The sequence below is a fragment of the Thunnus maccoyii genome, chromosome 21 (genome assembly GCF_910596095.1).
Source record: "Thunnus maccoyii chromosome 21, fThuMac1.1, whole genome shotgun sequence".
NCBI classification, from domain to species: domain Eukaryota; kingdom Metazoa; phylum Chordata; class Actinopteri; order Scombriformes; family Scombridae; genus Thunnus; species Thunnus maccoyii.
The window spans coordinates 18078154-18096863 of NC_056553.1; the positions used below are offsets into that span (position 1 = coordinate 18078154).

Below are 18710 nucleotides of genomic sequence, written 5' to 3' on the forward strand. Positions count from 1 at the left end.
AATAGCAGAACTTATTTAGAATTTTATACACAAATTACAGTTTACCTGATCTGCCTTAATGAGGTGTTTCAGAGCCACAATCAGACCTGGGATGATAGAACGCATCTGATTCTGTAGGGCAACAAGTTAAAAGGTGTCATTAAAACTTTGCATGCTCACAACGACCACGTTTTACTATTTGCACAGTTTACAGAGGTTAGACTATAGATGGGTTAAACTTAATTTATGATTTAGGCAATGCATCAACAAATATGGCCCTATCCCATTTGTAATGGTTTAAATATCTACAGACAATCTGGAACTCTGTTCCTGCCAGATATCAGAGGGAAAACTAATGCTGGCTCACCATCTCTTCGGAGCCGGTGAATGCAGTTATGGCTGTGAGGGTGAGGATGCAGTAGTACAAGGCTGTTGGGTTGTTGTGGTCCTGCAACACAGTGCTGAACAGCTGCAGCAGCTGGCAGTAGTGAGGCTTAAAAGGCTCAGGGTTGGACTCCATCACCTTGTTCAGCAGCAGGAGGCCAACCTGGCAGGAGAGAAGACAGTTGATATTCTAAATGTGTTTTTAAATTAGTGGTTTGCAAACTGTGTGATTTCTTTTTTTAGTTTAACGTGCAAAAGTTGAAATCCATACTGACAAGATAGGACATGATAACAGTGAATGATTCTTGTGTAAATTCCTAGCTACGCCATGGGTGCTGCACCTGTCTGTCATGGGGATTACTGCTCTTGGTGGATTGATTGAGGAGCTGCAGCAGGGCAGGCCAGCGGTCTGGTGTCTCATGTTTGACCATCACTGCACACAGTTGAGACAGTGAGTGCTGCACTGTGTGTCTGCAACACAGAAACATATAGATAAGTTTGGATTAATTCAGAACTGAACTGTAACATCATGCCTGTGTCAATTTCATCTATAAAAAAACAAAATCTGGGACATTTAAGACAAAGTAGGTTATCACTGTATAGAATGAATGGCTTACTCTGTTTCCTGCATGAAAGCCTGCAACACCACTGCCTTCAGGCTGTATGAATAAAAGCAAACAACACCATCACAACTCATTTTCAACTTATTTTCAACTATAACAACTGGGTGTAGTCTTATGAAAGAGTGAAATTCTTCAATGAAAAGTAACGAGCAAACCTCTCTCTATCATTAGGACTGATCTTCTTCCAGTGTTTCTTCACTCTCAGCCTCAGCATCACCGCAGCTGACTGTCGAATCTAAGAGGCAAAATGAGGAAGATGTGATGTGGTTTAGCTACAGAGATGACAGGACATTCATTCTGGAAATGATACTGGGATCCCACAGGATGAAACCAGCATTATTCTCTCACTTCCCACTCTCTCTCACACACACAATACCTGGGGGTTTTGGGAGCCACTCATGACTGCACACAGGGCTGGGATTATGGCTGGGTCTTTGAAAGCCTGTTTCAGCTGGGCTGTGGCCTAAAAGGGGACAAAAGAGATCACACTGAGTTAGATTGGCTGCCACAGATACAGGATTTCAGAAATCACAGGTTACCAATACAAACCCAAGTCTTAATTTGGCTTTTTTTAAGATGAATATTAGAGTTAAGTTACTTCAGCTAACTTATAATGTTAGAATAGGCTGGCCCCTGGTGCTATCTAGAATTGGTGTGGCAGTTAGCAGACGTTTAACTTAGCTGTGTTGGCGTTAGTTAGCTAACTTAAGATAACCGTTAACCGTTGGTTTTCAATCTTGTCATCTGTACTGTTAATTTAACGCTAACTCTAAATTGAACTAAGTTATTTATGGCGTTACCTGCTGGATAACTGCATTGTCAGGCTGTGTAAGCTGTGAAAGAATTTGCTCAAGTTCCTCTGTCATGTCAGCACTTCAGAGATGTCACCGTTAGTTGAATCTGTTGCAACCGTTAATACTTCTAATAAACCTAGATAGCTTCAAGTTGTCCTTTCTCGGTGTGGCTACGACCGGTGTCCCAAATCTCAAGTCAGCTAACTCACACTCATCAAATATGTAAACAAAACCTCTCTACCGAGCTACCGAGTTTACAGTGAAAATACACTTTAAAATAGTCGGAAACGTATGAAAGTGTCACGTCGAAAAACGGGTGTGACAGCTTCGAGTTCTGGTCTGGTCCGTTGGTGCCTCAACTGCCAGCACGCGGGGCAGAACCGGCCAGAGTTCCATGTGAGTTGAGTTAAAGGGACCTGCAGCCTGCAGCAACGGCTTCTGCAGTCTGACGGAAAGATAGAGCGCCAAATACTGGACCGGAGGGCACGCTGCAACAACTCTAAACCAGCACCTTGCAGTACAGAAGACGACTGCAGCTAACTTTCTTTTTAAATTAACGATTGTTGTTGTTTATACTTTTTTCACTGAATCGATTAATGCAGTTGACCAGAGTCCAAGGTGAAGTCTTCAAATGTCTTGTTCTGTCTGAACAACAGTCCAAACCCAAAGATATTCATTTCACTACAATATAAGCAAAACATCACTTTTCATAGGTTGGAACCAGAGAATTTGGGGCATCTTTTCCTATCTTTAAAAAAATAATCAATTATCAAAATTGTTGCCAATTGATTTTACTGTTGATTGACTAATCAATCAATTGTTTCAGTATTTACACAGAAATACCAAAGATTTGTTTGAGGTCTTTTAGATACAAAGTCTCTATCACATAATTTGTCCACCAGTGAGCACAGAAAAGTGATTTTTTTTACTGTAAATTGTCCCACTCACTCTTTTAAAAACACTAACTTGAGAGATCCTGACCAAAACTGTTTATATCATGTTTAGCCTATACATAAAAAAGAATATCAACTGACATACCGTTATCAGATTTTTTAAACTCTCAAATATGAATATCTGTCTCCGTATACTCCAAATCCAATATTGGTTGGGTAACAATGATTTAAAAAATATTATATATTATTACATATTACACCACCATTCACCACAGCTTCAGTCAAAAAAAAGTATGTGAACTAAGTGTGTCCAAACTTTTGAATGGTACTGTAAAGTAGTTAAAATCAGTCTTAATGTGACCAGGTACTGCATTAAAGTGATAGCTTACACAAAACACTAATTATAATCCAGTGATATAAAATTAAAACCCTGAAAGGGACACATTTGGCAGATAATACTTGTATACTTTTACTTACAAATCAATTTTGAATGCAGGACTTTTACTTGTAATCAAATATTTGTCCATTGTGGTAATACTACTTTCACCTAACCTGAATAATACTTCTTCCACCACTGATTTAAATCAAAACACTGATTAAACTACAGAGAAGGAGGGCTAAAAGAATGCCTTATTGTTGGAGACAAGGTGAATTGTATAAAGGTGGGACTCTGTGATCTGTGCACTGGAGAAAGTAGCCATGAGAGATCATTTGCACACTCTTTAGATAACAATAGAGAGACTGATGGTCTCACACTGCACTACAAAAACACCCATTACTGAAAACACATCTTCAGTGACTAATCTGCACTCAGACAGTAGCAGAAACACTGATGGAAGTCACTGTGTAACTTGTCATCTGAAGACAGACAGCAAGAGGTCTAATTCAGCATCAGTTTTAAGGTATACTAAAGGCGGTGGCGATGGTAAAAATGTCCAAATTTCATATAATGGCAAAACAAAAACAACGTAGACATGCAAATAAACCGTAAACGAATGATGAAAAACTATGATGATCAAATGTATGGCTTCTACAGCTATTAGGAGCTATACAGCTAGTTACTATAGCATACTTTAACATGAGTAGTGCCTTTCCAATGCCAAATTCCCTAGTACAAAAACTGTAAAATACAGTGCAGTAGCCTTGTCATCAAAGGCCAATCAGTCTTCTCAGCACATACCAATGCTAATGTTCTGCATACCTATCCACTCACCCCCTATACACGCCTACACCATCAACCCCCTCCTGTATGTCTTCAAGATCACACAAACACACCCTGTCCAGTCAGAGATCAGTGGAAATGCTGATGTGCCCATTAGGCTTACTGTTCTCACATCATTTCACCTCTAACTGAATCATTACCATGTCAATACAGCCGAGGAGGGGGAACATAAACATCCATTCTGAAGGTAACACACAGCTTAATCTAAATCATCTTTGTGAAAAGGATTGCAAATGGAGGTAAAAGCAGTTTGCCCCAACATTTCCAACCCCGCTGCACAGAATGGGTGGGGGGGGGGGGGGGGGGGGGGGGGGGGGGATGATGCTGGGATTTCAAGCTCTATCTTTGCATGTTTGTGCTGTGTGCAGTTAAACATATGTGTGTTTTAAGGATATGTATGTATTACTCTTCTCAGACATTAAACTATCCCACTACCTTAGATTCAAATTTGGATTTCTCAGTCATTAACAATAACACCGACTAAGAAGTATCAGTGGTTTATAAACTATTCATGCCTGAGACCCAGATACTATATTTAGTCTATTGATCTGGGACTGAAGCTCCTGAAAACATAATTAATCATGCCATTGGGGAAATCAACAGACTCAAGGGTTAAGAGGCACTGAAGCTATGTGCTACCATCAGCATTTTAAGCTTATTTCCAACTTTATTTAATAATATCTATATTTTGATTTTTTATTACTTATGTGCTTTTTGTTGGCGTGATGTGAAGGGGAAATAAAACATTTTTGCTGCACAAGTCTTTTTCCTGCATAAACAGTATGTTTAAGATGAGGTTACAGCTCATCTGAAGACTAAGAGGATTTCATTTTTGTATGAGTAAAATCTCTTTCAGTACAGATCAGCATTTAATTTAGAAAATAATGAAGTCTCCCATCAAAGTATATATTGATCTCACCCTAAATAAACCCTGTGACAGGCCTGACTCGAAGATGAGATTTCTTACAACCTGAAGATTGGTAATGACTACATAAACTTTAATGCAAGGACATAAAACAGGTTCTTGAAAAAGTATCAATGAATGTTGATCAAACATTACAAAAGCCATGGCTGGATGTTATCTTGCTTGGGGTCCCTGGGCTGCTTTAAGCCAGTATGATGGAATATTACACTACTCCAAGTGAGCTGTGTGATAATTTTATTAACACAAATTAATTCAGGAATATGCACAATGGGTAATAATGCCTCAAGATCAGGTAATAAAGCAGGATCCACCTAAAGGCTCTTATTATGCCAGGGGATTTTGTGCTTTTGTATTTATAATTCCAAACCAAACCACATTTAATCAAATTACCACAAAACAATTGTCACACAGTGTATCAGGGATTTTTGTGGCCCCCAGGGTGACTCATGTGTCACACTGTGTAGCACTGAACTTTTAGTAGCATTTAGTAACTCTTTCCTAACTTTATTTTGTTTTTGTCTCAAAACCTGAAGTATACAATTTCGCGGCCACCGTATTCAGCTTGTTGCAATCTGCAACCTCACCGCTAGATGCCACTAAAGCCTTCACACTGGTCCTTAGGTGACCAATGAAATGGCGCTACTGCCGCCCATGAGTGGTGAATCAAAGAGATTGGCTCAAATCAAAGCACCCACCTAAATCCCTGCCCACACCCACACACGTCTTTAAAAACAGCCTTGAGATGCTGCAGCAAGTTTTGCGCGTTAATTGGCGCTCCTTGTTTTGACCGGGCAGGTCCTTGTGGTTTAATTTGTCTCCCCAGCTCTTCGGTGTTGTCCTGCTAAATTTTAAGCAACGTTAGCATCAAAACGTTTTTACATTTTTTTTTTTATCAACGCACGACAACTGCCGGAGAAATGACAGACTGGAAGACACAGGTGAGTTACAACTACAACCCCGCTTACCATGCCTACGCCTACGGCCTCATGTACCAGCCCGGGCCCGAGCAAAATCACGGGAACCTGGCCGGCTGGGGCGATGCCGGAGTCACGGATTTGAGTAACTACAGTCCCGGGGTGACCCAGGCCCACTACGCCGCCACCGCCAGGACCCGGGAAGAGTCTCCGCCTCACAGCCCGGAGCAGCACGCCGTGAACGGCCACTGTCACTACCAGGGCTCCGGTCTTGTCTACCTCGGTGACACCCAGGCAGGCCGTCTGCTCCTGGCCGGACAGCACCGTGCCGCCTATGATACGCGGGCTGATGAGGCCAGGCGGGCCGGGAGCGACTCGACCAGTGACTCGGAGGCGCACACCTCCCCAGGTATGCAAACTTAGCATTTCATTTAGCGGAGAAAGTCCTCCGCGATTGTTGCAACTTTTGAGTATCAACTTAAAACATTATCACGTTTTTGTGTAAATGCTTACATCTCCCAGTTGGCTGCTAAAAGCGAACATTTCCTCTTCCAGCACTGGCCATGAAGTCCAATTCGGTTCCATTTTGGTTTTAAAAGGGTTTTCAAATATCCCGCCACTGATTTTTAGAAAGCGCATCTGGCAAAGGCTCAGTAGCGACATCTCGCGACAGGATTTGAGAATAGCACAAAAAAATACACTACTGTCTTTCTGCTATGAACTTATGTTAAATGTACTTATTTTTTTATAAGTATAAGTACTTATGTAATTACTTATTTTTTACTTATTTTTTTCATTGATTGTATTGTTTGGTATTTATGTTAGATATTTCTTGCAATTCACTGCAGTGGTGAAAAGATCCTAATCTCTCTCATGTTAACTCAAATTCATTGACTCAGGCCATGATCACATGGTATGGAGCACAGACAAAATATAATATAAAGAAAATAAAACAATGTTACAGGGCATGGCTAATGTACAGTTGGAAAAACAGGAGCTACTTTGTCCACATTAACCATCTAGATTTGTGCTCACTCTGGTCACTGCTTGTTCCCCCCTTGCTTAGATTCATGGAGTTCTGGCAGCAGCAGAGAAGGAAGTCTCCCTCAGGCAGACCCTGCCACATGGGCGAAGAAAGATCTTGACGACGAGGCAAACAGCAGGAGTCCAGATGCCGGCGAGGATGTAACCAGCTCTCTCATGGAGGAGTCACGGACCTTTGCTGTCACAGGGAACGAGAGCACCAACAACACCACCTCTCTACATGTACCCTACCTTGCCCCAAAGAAGCCAAGCACTACTACTACTGTAAATAACGCTAAAGGGAAGGTCCGGACTGCCTTCTCAGAGAGTCAGATGAATGCTCTTGTTCAGCGCTTCAGTGTGCAGAGGTACCTCACCCCAGCTGAAATGAAGAACCTGGCAGACCTCACAGGGCTGACCTACAAACAGGTGAGGCGTTAAAGAGGGTTGTGTGGGACAGTAATTGAGTTTCATGCACAGTTGCATACATATCCTCCCCTTTTTAGCACCTCAAATTACAAGCTCAAAAAATGGAATTCATGGACAGTTTCTAATCAGTCGGGATCTGCTTCGACCTGTGTTTAGGTGAAGACTTGGTTTCAGAATCGAAGGATGAAGCTAAGAAGGCACCAGAAAGACACCAGCTGGGTGTCTGAGCGCTACACGGCCAACAAAGGCAGCCCAATTCATGGAACCATCTTCACCAACATCCCCACACATATTCCACCTGTAAGTATCTCCCATTATTTGAATTATTATTACACAATTTATTGTGCAGTTGCATGCATACATATGCAACTCATATTTGTTCTTAATTGCACCATATTCTGTTTGGACTTTCAATTTGGAATCAGATAGTTGTCCTGCCCAGATGTCCTGTTTATTAATAACAGAGAAGCAGCGGCTTGGACATAGAGCAATGCGTCCATAATGGAGGCCTAACCATAGTCTGATTAAGGCCTTAAAGGCGAGACGAAACACTGTCACAAACGATGATATGCTGTGATACAGGAGATCATGTAATTTTGATATTAACTACCACCTGTTTGTATTTCAGGGTGAGGCCAGGCCCCAGCTCAGGGAGCATTACAACCAGCACGTGATGGAGGCAGCCTTTAAGAAGACTGCTCCTCAGAATCTGGCCTTCTATCTGGCTGCTATGGGCAGCACTCCAGGATCTGCTGGCTATCCCTCCTGGTCCTCCAGCACATCCCAGAATGCAGTGCCCCCCAGGCCCCAGGCAGCTGGCTGGTCCATGCCCCCAGGCGTCAGCCATTATGAATTCAATCCAACTAGCAACGCTGAACATGACACAAGCTTTGATGGAAAAGATGGGAAGCCTGTCAACAGCCGGGGTTCCCTAAATACAGCCATTGTATAAAATGCCAGCCAGTAGTACCTGTTGGAGCTATGGGCATATAAGCTTTTCTGTAAATGTTACCCAACAGCCATGTTTATATTCTTCTTTTTCAAGTTTCCTGACTGTAACTGGGGGCTTTTTTGTCAGGCTGGGTGTACATATGCCTTGTTCATACTCCTGTTCAAAAGTTTTACTTTTTTATCTTGAAGTTTTATTTTTATATGCAACTATTTAATGTATGTTGGTGTGTTCTTTGTGCTTGGTGATACTAGATGGGTCCAAGTTGGATGAATTCTTTGTATTACATTGTTTTTTGGAACCATTTGAAGTACTGATATAGATCTTGCACACATTTCAATGCATTTTTTTTCTACAAATACAGCTTCACTTAGTAACTTCGGCAAAATTGTCCTTGTTTTACTTTGAGTGTTTCACTGAGGGCATGGTAATATCCTGATATACGTTCACTGAGTTCTCTGTGACTGACTGCACAATTGGGGTTAATGTGATGATTGTGTTGCGATTGACAGCTGATTGGAAACACCTGCTGCGACACTGATAAGGCTGTGGCCTGAAGTTCAACTGCATTATTTTCAAGCCGTAAATGTCAATTGGCTATAAAGAAGTTGAACAGTATATAGACCGATATGAAGAACTTAAAAAAAGTCATGTGCTGGCAATATTGTATTAAAAAGCATTTATTGAAAAGACTATATTTACATCAGAACCAAAATCACAGTCAATGGTGACCATAGAATACAATTACAATATTGCTCCCATCACCGACATTATTCAACATCTCTTCAATCTACAAGGCATCATTCCTCTTATTCACTGCAGGGCTATGTGGAGCTTGACAGGGCCAGTGCAAAACATTACTTTCTCTATTACATTTGAATAGGCTGCCACAGTTTTATATATGTGGGGGAGTATAATTGCAAGTAATAACACTTGCACTGCTGCATAATCAATCAAAAGTGGAGTATGAGTCAGCTGTCTGCGTGGGTAACCAGTGTAATGCAGGAAATAAGGACTGTGTAGATCCTACCAAGCCTTGATAGACAATGAAGTAAGAACCAGAGCACATGATGCCGCACATTGCAAGTCTGCATCATACAATGAGTAGACCCATTCACTCACACTGTTATCTCATCATACATTTTACCCATTCACTCCTGATGGGACACAATCATCCCTTTGTACTGTAATATTCCATTTTATCCTTAAAGATACCACCCCCCTCCACAATGTAACCTTCATCTGCCCATCCATTCAACCAATGATCCCTTATTCCAGCAATGACAGCTCTTCAAGTTCGATCGTTAGCTCCTGTCAACCCAAGGTAAAGGCCCCTGTTTCTCCTCCCATTAATCCCATAGGAGGTGTGTGTGTTTGTGTGTGTATGACTGAAAGAGCAAGGAGGAGAATGAAGATTGTCCGTGTGTGCTATGAGGAAATGTGTAGTCAGAGCTGTGTGTGTGAGATGTATGTGTGCACATTTCATGCCTAGTCCATCTTGAGGCTACGGTAGATGTAGCGAATAAATGCCAGTGAGGCCCAGAATGACACACTGCCCAGCATCAGCGAGAAGACCATCGCTGTGAGCAGAGAGTAGCCGAAGAACTCAGTGCTCTGCACCAGGCCGCTCATAGAGGATCGGTTCCGGTAGTAGAAAACAGAGTATACGAAGATGAAGAGGCCAGTGGAACCGGTGCTCAGCACGCTCCGCCACCACCACCGGTAATCCTCACCGGACAGCAGGAAGTAGGTGAGCGCCACAGAGATGCAGGCGCCCACTGAGAGAAGGATGGCGAAGACGCACAGCAGGATGCCATACAGGGTGTAATGCTCTCTGCCCCAAACTGTGGCAAAGATGTAGTACAGCTCCACTGAGATGGCACTGAGGGAGAGAAGTGATGGAAAGCATGAATTAGTGTGGAGAAAATGACTTAAAGAGACCGCACTTTCAATCTTTTTTTTACCACTGGGGTAGATAAATCTGTGCAGATGAAATAAAGATTAACCACATCTCACCGGGAAAATGTAGTTCTCATTTCAGACACCGCTTATAACTGTAATAATAGTGCTGACTTATAATTCAAGATGACTCAAAAGTATCACTTTAAGTGCAAATATTTGAAGATAGTACATTTCATGCATTATCCAAACCACTCTAGGGCTGAATAATAGATGGTAATGCAATAGTTGAATAGCAGAACCCCAAAAAGTGTAGGAATATATTCAAATTTTGGTCCATAAATGATATTTACATTTTTACAATAAACTTTTCTACATTACAATTGTTGAGATAGGAATAAATCCTCATTGCAAGCCCTAAAAATGAAGTCTTTTCACCACCTGTATTAACTTTATCCTCTGCCGTTACTCCTCTGTGTCTTATTATATTTCCCCGTGATTAAAGCACCTCTTTTCCAGACCTGAAGACAGCTCACCTGAATGGCAGGAAGCCGCCGATGGCCATGTGTACTGCTGCATGTTTGTACCAGGGCTGTGTAGGGATCTGCCGGGGGATGTTGCGGGTGCGGCAGGGAGCCTGGAAGCTGCCAGCTCGGTTCTTTCCCACGATCCCGCCGATGACAGTGAGGGGGAAGCCAACCAGTACCCAGGCACCCAGCAGGAGGAGTACGGTGGTGGCCGGCAAGGCCTGGGTGGAGCCACTCCACCAGTGGATTGAGTTAACTACACTCCACGTCAGGAACAGAGGAGCTGTGGCAATGAAGGACAAAGTGACCAAAGAGTGGGACAAGCATTGTTTTAATTATTCCAGGTATGAGTGTTGCTAAAAATTACTTGAAATGACTTGACATTTATAACACCTGAAAGTTTCAAAATGCCAGAAGGTTCAATGGGCCTCATGCAAGAAGCACTTGTATGAACAAATGGTGGTGGTCCAGAGCTGATGAATAGATCATCTCTGCTTTTCTTCACTGGGGAGAAACACTTGTTTGACTTACAATTATACTATACTACTGTCACTCCTAAATGTGTTCTGATGTCTTCTGATTTCTAAAAGCAGGACTTGAACCTATGTGGTGTTTTTACTCTTTGGGAACTTTTTGTGAATGAAATTCACCCACAAATGGAACACAATGTGGAGCCTTAAATGGCGATTTTGGGGACGTGGATTATGCTAATGATCACATCTCACAAAGGTGCGCCTCCTCATGAACAGGTGGCAATCATCAGGCTGAAATGAGCGATTTACAACAAGTTCAGGCAGTTAAGAGTTTGTTGAATGCCATGTAGGATTTCCTTTTTTTCCTCTCATTGCTTTGTACAAGAACAAATATATGAGAAAAATAATAAAAACATTCATGCATGAGGCCCAATGTTTTTCAAGCAACTTCCTGAACCTGAATAAAGCACTCCTGCAAAGTGTGAATACAGTGAATATATTATAGATAAATAAATAAATCATGAACTGAGTTGACTTGTAGTGTTACATTGTCACTTGAGAAAAAGCCTAATTAATTTACATATTGACATGTAATTGCAATCAGTTTAACTACAGCTTTAAACATGTTTTCATTTGAAAGTTGAATCTCGGTTACATTTTAGCAATACCGATCTTTGCCTCCTTAAAGACCCTAACCTAGATATTTATACACATTTTGTAAAGCAAAACTGTCATTCAAATTTATTAGTAATTTGTCACCAGTTTGTGCCAAAATCCGTCTTTACATTTATTATCTAAATTTGCAATGACAGTTTTAATGCATGGATGGAAAGTCTAATGATAAGAGGAAAAATGTGAGTTGTGATGAGGAAGAAAAAGATGTAGGATAGATGGAAATAAATGGGTATAAAAATTCAACATGGTTTTTCAAGGATGCTGAGGTCCTATTGGGAACAAGTCTCTTCATGAAGCTTTCTGATCAGACTCACCAGAAAAGAGAGAGGAGGTGAGGATGATGTTCCACACCCAGCGCTGGCCATTGATTTGTGTGTAGAAGCTGCATGACACGTAGCCTGACACGCAGCTGGTCAGAGCGTATAGGACAATGGCTGCAGAGTTGATGGCGCCGTGGCGGTGCACATTGAACATTCCCAGTAAAGCCATGACAATGATCCCTATAGCAATGAGGAGACATTAGGGTGATCAGACTCCTGCATCTGAGCTCTGTACATATAATCTGCATGTCTATGCTGTTATAAGGCTTCTAGCTATTATGTATCTATGCTCTACAAAGAGTGTTGCTGCTCAGAAAACAGAACAATGGTTGTCCCTAAAACTGTTTTGGAATTTAACAGACCTTTGTGTGTGTGTGTGTGTGTGTGTGTGTCTCCACCTTCAGCCATGTGTGTTGCTGTTTTTGTGTGTATTTGAGAATGAGTAATCACCTGTGGCAAGAGTAAGGAACTGAGCCCCCACTCCCAGCACGGCACACAGCAGGCTTTTGTAAGGGGGAAACCTGAAGACGTCGGTGTGTATGATCTTCCAGCCGTTGTCTCCCTGGTCCAGATCATCACAGCCCCCCTCCTCCTCCACATTGTACCTGCAGGTAAGGGAAAAGCCTTTTCATCCGGATGTTATTTGGTATACAACAAGCAAAAACACTACAGGAAAACTACTCAACCCTTGAATATACACATATGTTTGTGATTGTGCATTTTATGGTTGAGTCTTGTGTTTTGTGCTGTTCTGTATCTCTTTTTTTATTGATGCGTTTTATGTATTCTAAAGGGCCCATCTAGGGACGGGCATGGCAAATTAGGCTATAAATTCTGTGGTATGTGCATGGAAAGTAGATCAACTAGGCTTTTGTAAAATGATGTGAAAGACTGGGCTGATTTGCAACACTGCACCAAGAAATAATAATGTTAAAACCTATAAACTTCAATTTATGTCATAAAAGCCAAACAAGATGTGTAACACCTATATATACAGGCTCTACTTCCTTGAATTTGCACCCAGGTTTTTGTATAATTCACAGGATTATTACCAAGAACAACAACTTTTTAAGACCTTTTAATTGCTACCTGGACGTGAATCCATTGCTCCGAAAACTGAGAAAAAGAATATTCACCAGAGATCCAGACCCAAGGTGACGTCTTCAATTTGCTTATTTTTTCAGAAAACATTTGAACACAATTATATAAAACAATGAAAAGCACCAAATCCTACATTTAAGAAGCTGGAACCAGCAAATTTATAAATGACACTGACAGTTAAAATCGCTGTCGATGAATTTTCTCTCGTCTAATTGATTGACAAAAAATTGGCAAACAAAACTAACCATTAAGAGTTTGAAGTTTGAACTATGAAGTGAAGCAGACAGGATGCATATTCCCGCTAGCCCAAAGAAATCTGTCATTGCATTGTGAAATAAATAAAACCTCTAATAACTGTAACTTTAAGATATTTTAATACCTTTTACAGCCGTAATGTTTTATTACCCACAGTGATGCTTGTTCTTACTGAAGGTGCATTGAGGTCTTTATTAGCCTCATTTAGTATAACTTTTTTTTTTATTAAAAGACATAAAATAAAAAGATTCCCGCACATTAACACAGAAATAACCACTTGAGCTGCTTGCCAACTGACCTGGCGAAGTCATTCTTAAGGACTCGCATGAGGATGATGATGACAAAGCCCAGCAGTAGCACCACAAGCACCAGTGAGTTAATGATGGACAGCCAGTGGATCTCCAGTGTTTTGGGGAAGAACGAGTAGTCGCGGAGGCGCTCGGCTCTCCGGGAGTGAGGCAGAGGGGAATCGAACCAGTGCACGCTGTAGGTGTGGGTGACCTTAAGGCTTCCTCCGCCCACCCCGACTCCACCCACCGCTGCTCCCGCTCCTTCCTCCAGGGGAACGGGTTTGACGTCTTTAACTGAGACGTTGGCAAAGATCACTGAGTCGCCATTGTACTCGATGTTGAAGTCTAGATGTGTCCACAAACCCACCTAGTGGAGGTGAGAGGAAAGAGAAAGGAGAGACAGAAGAGGAGGAAGTGAGTGATAAAAAGGATGAAAAACAAAGTGTGACAGTGAGTGTGGTTCAACGGAAACAGGAACTTTGCATAGAGGTAAATCCAATTGACTCCACGTGTCCAACGAACCCTCAGAGGTAGAAGGTTTACCTTGTGGCTGTGAGGCAGGAAGCCGCTCTCCTCTATGTAGCCCACAAACCCCCAGATTGGAATATCATCCAGGACAAATTCAAAGTAGTACAGCTCCTCGATGGCCTCACGAAGCTGGTCCACCTAGCACACATAAAACATATCCAGGGTCACACTATAATCGAGGCTACAGCTTCAACGGCAACCGTTATTTTAAGGCGTTATTTAATTAGACTAGTTACAAAATCAAATACATAAAAGACAGCTTTATTTATCACTAGGTTGTGGGCCTAATTCAATAAAACATCTGCGATAAACTTGCTCTGCACCATCACCTTTTCAACACACTATACTGTAAGTGGTAGCCGTGACGGCACACACTGACTGCATCAGATCCTGAAACTGATACACACCATGATGGCAATTTAAAACAATGCCTGGGGCGAGAAAATCAAGCACACTTCAAAAACGTGCAATGTTCAAATAAAACTTTCAATTTCAATTTGATCATTGTTGTCCATGTGGGAAAATTCTGCACGTTTTAACCTGATCATACTAACTTATTGCCAATTTGTTTCAAATAAAGTATGAAATGAAGAATACAAAGAAAGCTTGCATGATCAAAACTACCTCAAAATATAAGCAGGAGGTAAAAAAAAAGAAGTGATGATATATTAAACGGACAAAAATCCTTTTCTTTGCAACATCCACCACCCATTGACCAATTTATTACACACACACGTTCCTATTTAAATCTATTAAAGCTACGTGTAGAGTTATTTTCACACAGTTTGAGCTGAGAGTACTAGGAAGTAACACAGGATGTCTGGTAGTATACAAAATATTAAGTTCAACCTATTCTGTTCTTTTGTAAATAAATACCTGTTTCTCTGAAAGAGTAAGCTGGCAGAGCGTTTTCTTCTCTACGTTCTCTTTGAACCGGATGTGATATAAAGACTCTGCCATTCTGTCACCATCCAACACTTCTCCCAGACTGAGGGACTTGTGATGCACCTGGAGAAGAAGAGCAACAATATGAGTGTTAGCTGGTTATAATTCTGTCAGAACTTGAGTTCAAAACAGCATATAATGCTACCAGTGAGTGAAATATAAAAACAGACCTGACTACAATCACACTGTGTCACTGCATGCTTTGTGTGTTAGTTCAACATCCTGAAGATGTGGGCAATAAGTTACTGCTGTTACATATTTGGGTCAAACTTCCTATATGACTTAATGAATTAAAAACTTTACTCAAATGATCTTGGCAGGTGTAATCGCTCAAAAGCAAAACATTAACTGCAGAAAGACAGACAAATAAGTAAATTTAAAGTAAACATTATGGTGCCACACTAAAGTTGCTCACACAAAGTGAAAGTTTCTGTTATTACCTTGTGTCCCTCGTTGTATTATTATATCTTTTGTGTCTTTTTTTAATGTAACGGGTAGGATTCTTTCATGCTGCATTAATCAAAATGGGTTCATCGATTTTGTGGAAATTCCGTCAAGGCCTCCTCTAGCAAGTCTCCAAATATAAAAACACTCAAAGTAAACGCCATCATGACTTTAGGTCCCACTCCATTATCCTCTTTTACATCAAGCCACAGAAATAAATGCCATTTCAAAGATCCTATTTCTGTCTGAACATTGGAACACTTACAAAAGTCCTTTTCAGATAAAAGCATTTTTAAAAGAAATTATTCAGGTTTCATCCTTGCATTGGTGTCTAAATTCTGCATGACAAAATAGTCCCCAGTTCCTCTCTGTATTACAGCAGCCCATTAATATGCAGTCAAATGGAACAAAGACTGACCTTCTCTGGCCTGCAAACAGGCAGGGTGTAGTAGTGATATGTCTCCTGGGGGTTATGATAAGGGCCCACTTTGTTTACATAGAGAGACACGTTGTCCCCCTGCTTGTAGCCCACCACACAGCCTGAGAAAAAGCACAGGATCAAGACGCAGTGCAGGCCCATGGTCCTCTGGCAGCCACCTGGGAGGTGTACTATTCCACACTGCATGACCCCTGTTGCAAACACGGACAGTTCATCAGTTCATTTTGCACAGGTGTGATTTAAACTAGACTGTCTGGCCTGGGACTTACAATATGCCTTTCATTTCAAGACGAGGAACAAGCTCATGTTTGTGCTAGTTTCACCTTATATGTGATTATTTATAGGTCAAGTGGTGTGAATGGAGAATATTATGCAGTGTCACTCCCTCAACGTTCAAACACACGCAGCAGAAAATTTCGAAACACTCAGACAGAACTGTGAGGCACTATGTAACCACCATGAATTACAATGTATCAATGTAGCAGTTTCATCAGGGCAGAGGGGTTTTGTGTCTGGAATTAAACAACCTCTGTCTGTTTTTTTCTGTCTGTTATGAGTTTGTGACAGTAGAAATTAAGGAACGTTGCCCAAAGATGTTGTTTTAAGGGTCTATTTTAGGTTTTAACACAATAGGCGTCTCCTCAGGACTTCTGGGTATGATGGTGCTATCCATTTCAGAAAGGTATATTAAAAGCATATTTCTTACTGCATACTAAGTGCATAGTAAAACTTGCATGCTAATGTGTATTACTACTAGTAGGTGTTTTGTAACACCTCATGTTGAGAATGAAATGATGTTGTTTCAGTAGAGTATGACGGTGCAGTACTGTTGTTCCCCTTTTCTTTATTAAAAAAAAGCTCTACACTAGCAGCATGTAGGCAAACTGAACTAAAAATGAATGAATGACATGAATGACTTACTATAATATGTATTTAAAAGCTTTAAAAACAGTTGAGCCTTACAAATTGTGTTACATGTCTTGTCCTAAATCTTACAAAGCAAAGTGAATATCATCACCTTTGGGGTAAGATATTAAAAGAGCAATTTTGAAAGTGGATCAATAGCCAGTACTCTTCTTGCATTATTGGTCAAATGACACAGCAAAGCTAATGCAGTTTAATTCTAGATAACATTTTCTGTTCTCTGCTGTGCGTCATCATCCTGATTTGCAATGTTAACCTCTACGAAAAGTCTAAAATGTTCTGGTGACAGCAGATTTAACTCTATATGTAGTTACCTCTGAATGGTGGCGATGTTCTTATCACACTGTAATAAAGCTTTGAGAGTGAGCTGCTTTCAGACCAGATCTGCTGATACAACAGCTACATGCTGGCACAGTAGTCCTGCGTGAGATCCCTACTGAGTTTCAGCAAAAAAGGGGGAGGTTTTAAGAAACTGGTCACTTGTAAATGATTTCCTGGTATGCCTCCTCAGAGGAGCATTGGAGCAGCTTATCTGGGCCTCCTGAACTTTTTGGTGCCAAAGCCTCATTTGATGAGACTCTCTCAAGTTTTTGGATGTAGTTTAACACAGAATTAAATCAATTAAATAACTGACAAGAGCACAGACTGAGAGCTGTAGCCAGGACAGTCATGCTTTGATGAACCATTTGCACTAATGTTTAGTGAGATTAGTAACAACTAAAACAGACTATTCTACTACTATTACTACAACATATTATTGTATTACATTTCCATTTTAATTTCTTGCGTGCACTGGACTCAAATTGTTTTTATTTTTATGTTTTACTTTTTTGGTTTTACAGTCTACACTTGTTCTATCAGTCATTTGTGAAGCACCTTGAACTAACTTTGCACTAACCTGTATGAAAGGTGCTATACAAATAAAGATCGATTGATCGATTGATCGATTGATTGATTGATTGCTCATTTCACAGCAATTAGAGTAAGAGCAAGGTCAAGTGTCAAAGTGGCACAAAACGCAGGGCACAATCTATTTGCTTTATTATCTCTGTGGAAAGAAACGTGACTATAATGAGGGGCCTCGCTGATTCATATAAAAGAAAACAACTGATCTACATAAAGACTTCTCAAATCCAGAGACGAAGAAGACACGCAGAACGACAAGAAGTTGGCTAAATCTGCTCTACCTGAATCTTGTGTCACTTCAGTCCCAATGCTGCAGATCCAACAAAACCTGTCTGTCCGCCGGATTCCTCGGACTCCAGGCCCCGGTAGTCTCCTCTCTGCTCCGGTATGCGTCGATACTGGAGCTCAATTTACAGATTTGCAGCGACACATCTTGGTGATGCAATGTATCAACGTATTATACATTCATTGGGTTCTTCTCCGGGTACACCGAGTACTTTTTATTGACACATGAGACAGTGTAGAAGAAGGGGTGCGACTCCACGTCACCTTAAAAAATAAAAATAACGACGGCTCGGTTGAGTTTTCCGGAGTGGGCGGAGAAACAAAACAAAAACACACCTCCGACGTTACCTGCTACTAGCACCAAGTGATATTCCCCTTCACAGACAATTTGAAATGACCGTAGTTTATATTCGTGGTTTATTGCCACCGAAAACCATCATTTAAACGGCTTGAATCACTACTTCTGTTATTCTGCTGTGTTGACCGGATTTCCTGCAACCTTCAATGAACCAATCAGATACTTGCTTGTTAGAAGTCAGACCGGTGTAATCAAACCTGCGCTAT

At 41.1% G+C, this 18710-nt stretch overlaps 3 protein-coding genes across 4 annotated transcripts in view; 1 reads left to right on the plus strand and 2 right to left on the minus strand.

Annotated features, from left to right (window-relative positions):
* ipo4 (importin 4) overlaps positions 1 to 6412 on the minus strand; it is a 14818-nt gene extending 8406 nt beyond the window's left edge. Inside the window, exons 1-7 of one of the 2 annotated variants that reach the window (XM_042399749.1) lie at positions 6248 to 6412; positions 1363 to 1449; positions 1142 to 1221; positions 981 to 1022; positions 705 to 834; positions 347 to 526; positions 46 to 111 (exon numbers count right to left, since the gene is read on the minus strand). In XM_042399749.1, coding sequence (XP_042255683.1) covers positions 46 to 111; positions 347 to 526; positions 705 to 834; positions 981 to 1022; positions 1142 to 1221; positions 1363 to 1449; positions 6248 to 6397 — 735 coding nt within the window. In that variant the 5' untranslated portion in view covers positions 6398 to 6412. Of the gene's footprint in view, positions 1 to 45; positions 112 to 346; positions 527 to 704; positions 835 to 980; positions 1023 to 1141; positions 1222 to 1362; positions 1450 to 1786; positions 2178 to 6247 lie in introns of those variants that run through there. The other variant, XM_042399751.1, reaches the window with a different exon arrangement.
* nanog (nanog homeobox) lies at positions 5534 to 8516 on the plus strand. Its single transcript, XM_042399755.1, has 4 exons — positions 5534 to 6143; positions 6801 to 7186; positions 7343 to 7486; positions 7815 to 8516. The coding sequence occupies exons 1-4, from the start codon at positions 5738 to 5740 to the stop codon at positions 8136 to 8138; spliced, it is 1260 nt and encodes a 419-aa protein (XP_042255689.1). The 5' UTR covers positions 5534 to 5737; the 3' UTR covers positions 8139 to 8516.
* On the minus strand, positions 8370 to 18660 carry tm9sf1 (transmembrane 9 superfamily member 1). Its single transcript, XM_042399752.1, has 9 exons — positions 18143 to 18660; positions 16011 to 16222; positions 15080 to 15211; positions 14219 to 14341; positions 13684 to 14042; positions 12480 to 12634; positions 12024 to 12209; positions 10571 to 10844; positions 8370 to 10017 (listed from the first exon to the last, which is right to left on the minus strand). The coding sequence occupies exons 2-9, from the start codon at positions 16215 to 16217 to the stop codon at positions 9624 to 9626; spliced, it is 1830 nt and encodes a 609-aa protein (XP_042255686.1). The 5' UTR covers positions 16218 to 16222; positions 18143 to 18660; the 3' UTR covers positions 8370 to 9623.
* Positions 18661 to 18710: the final 50 nt, after the last annotated feature.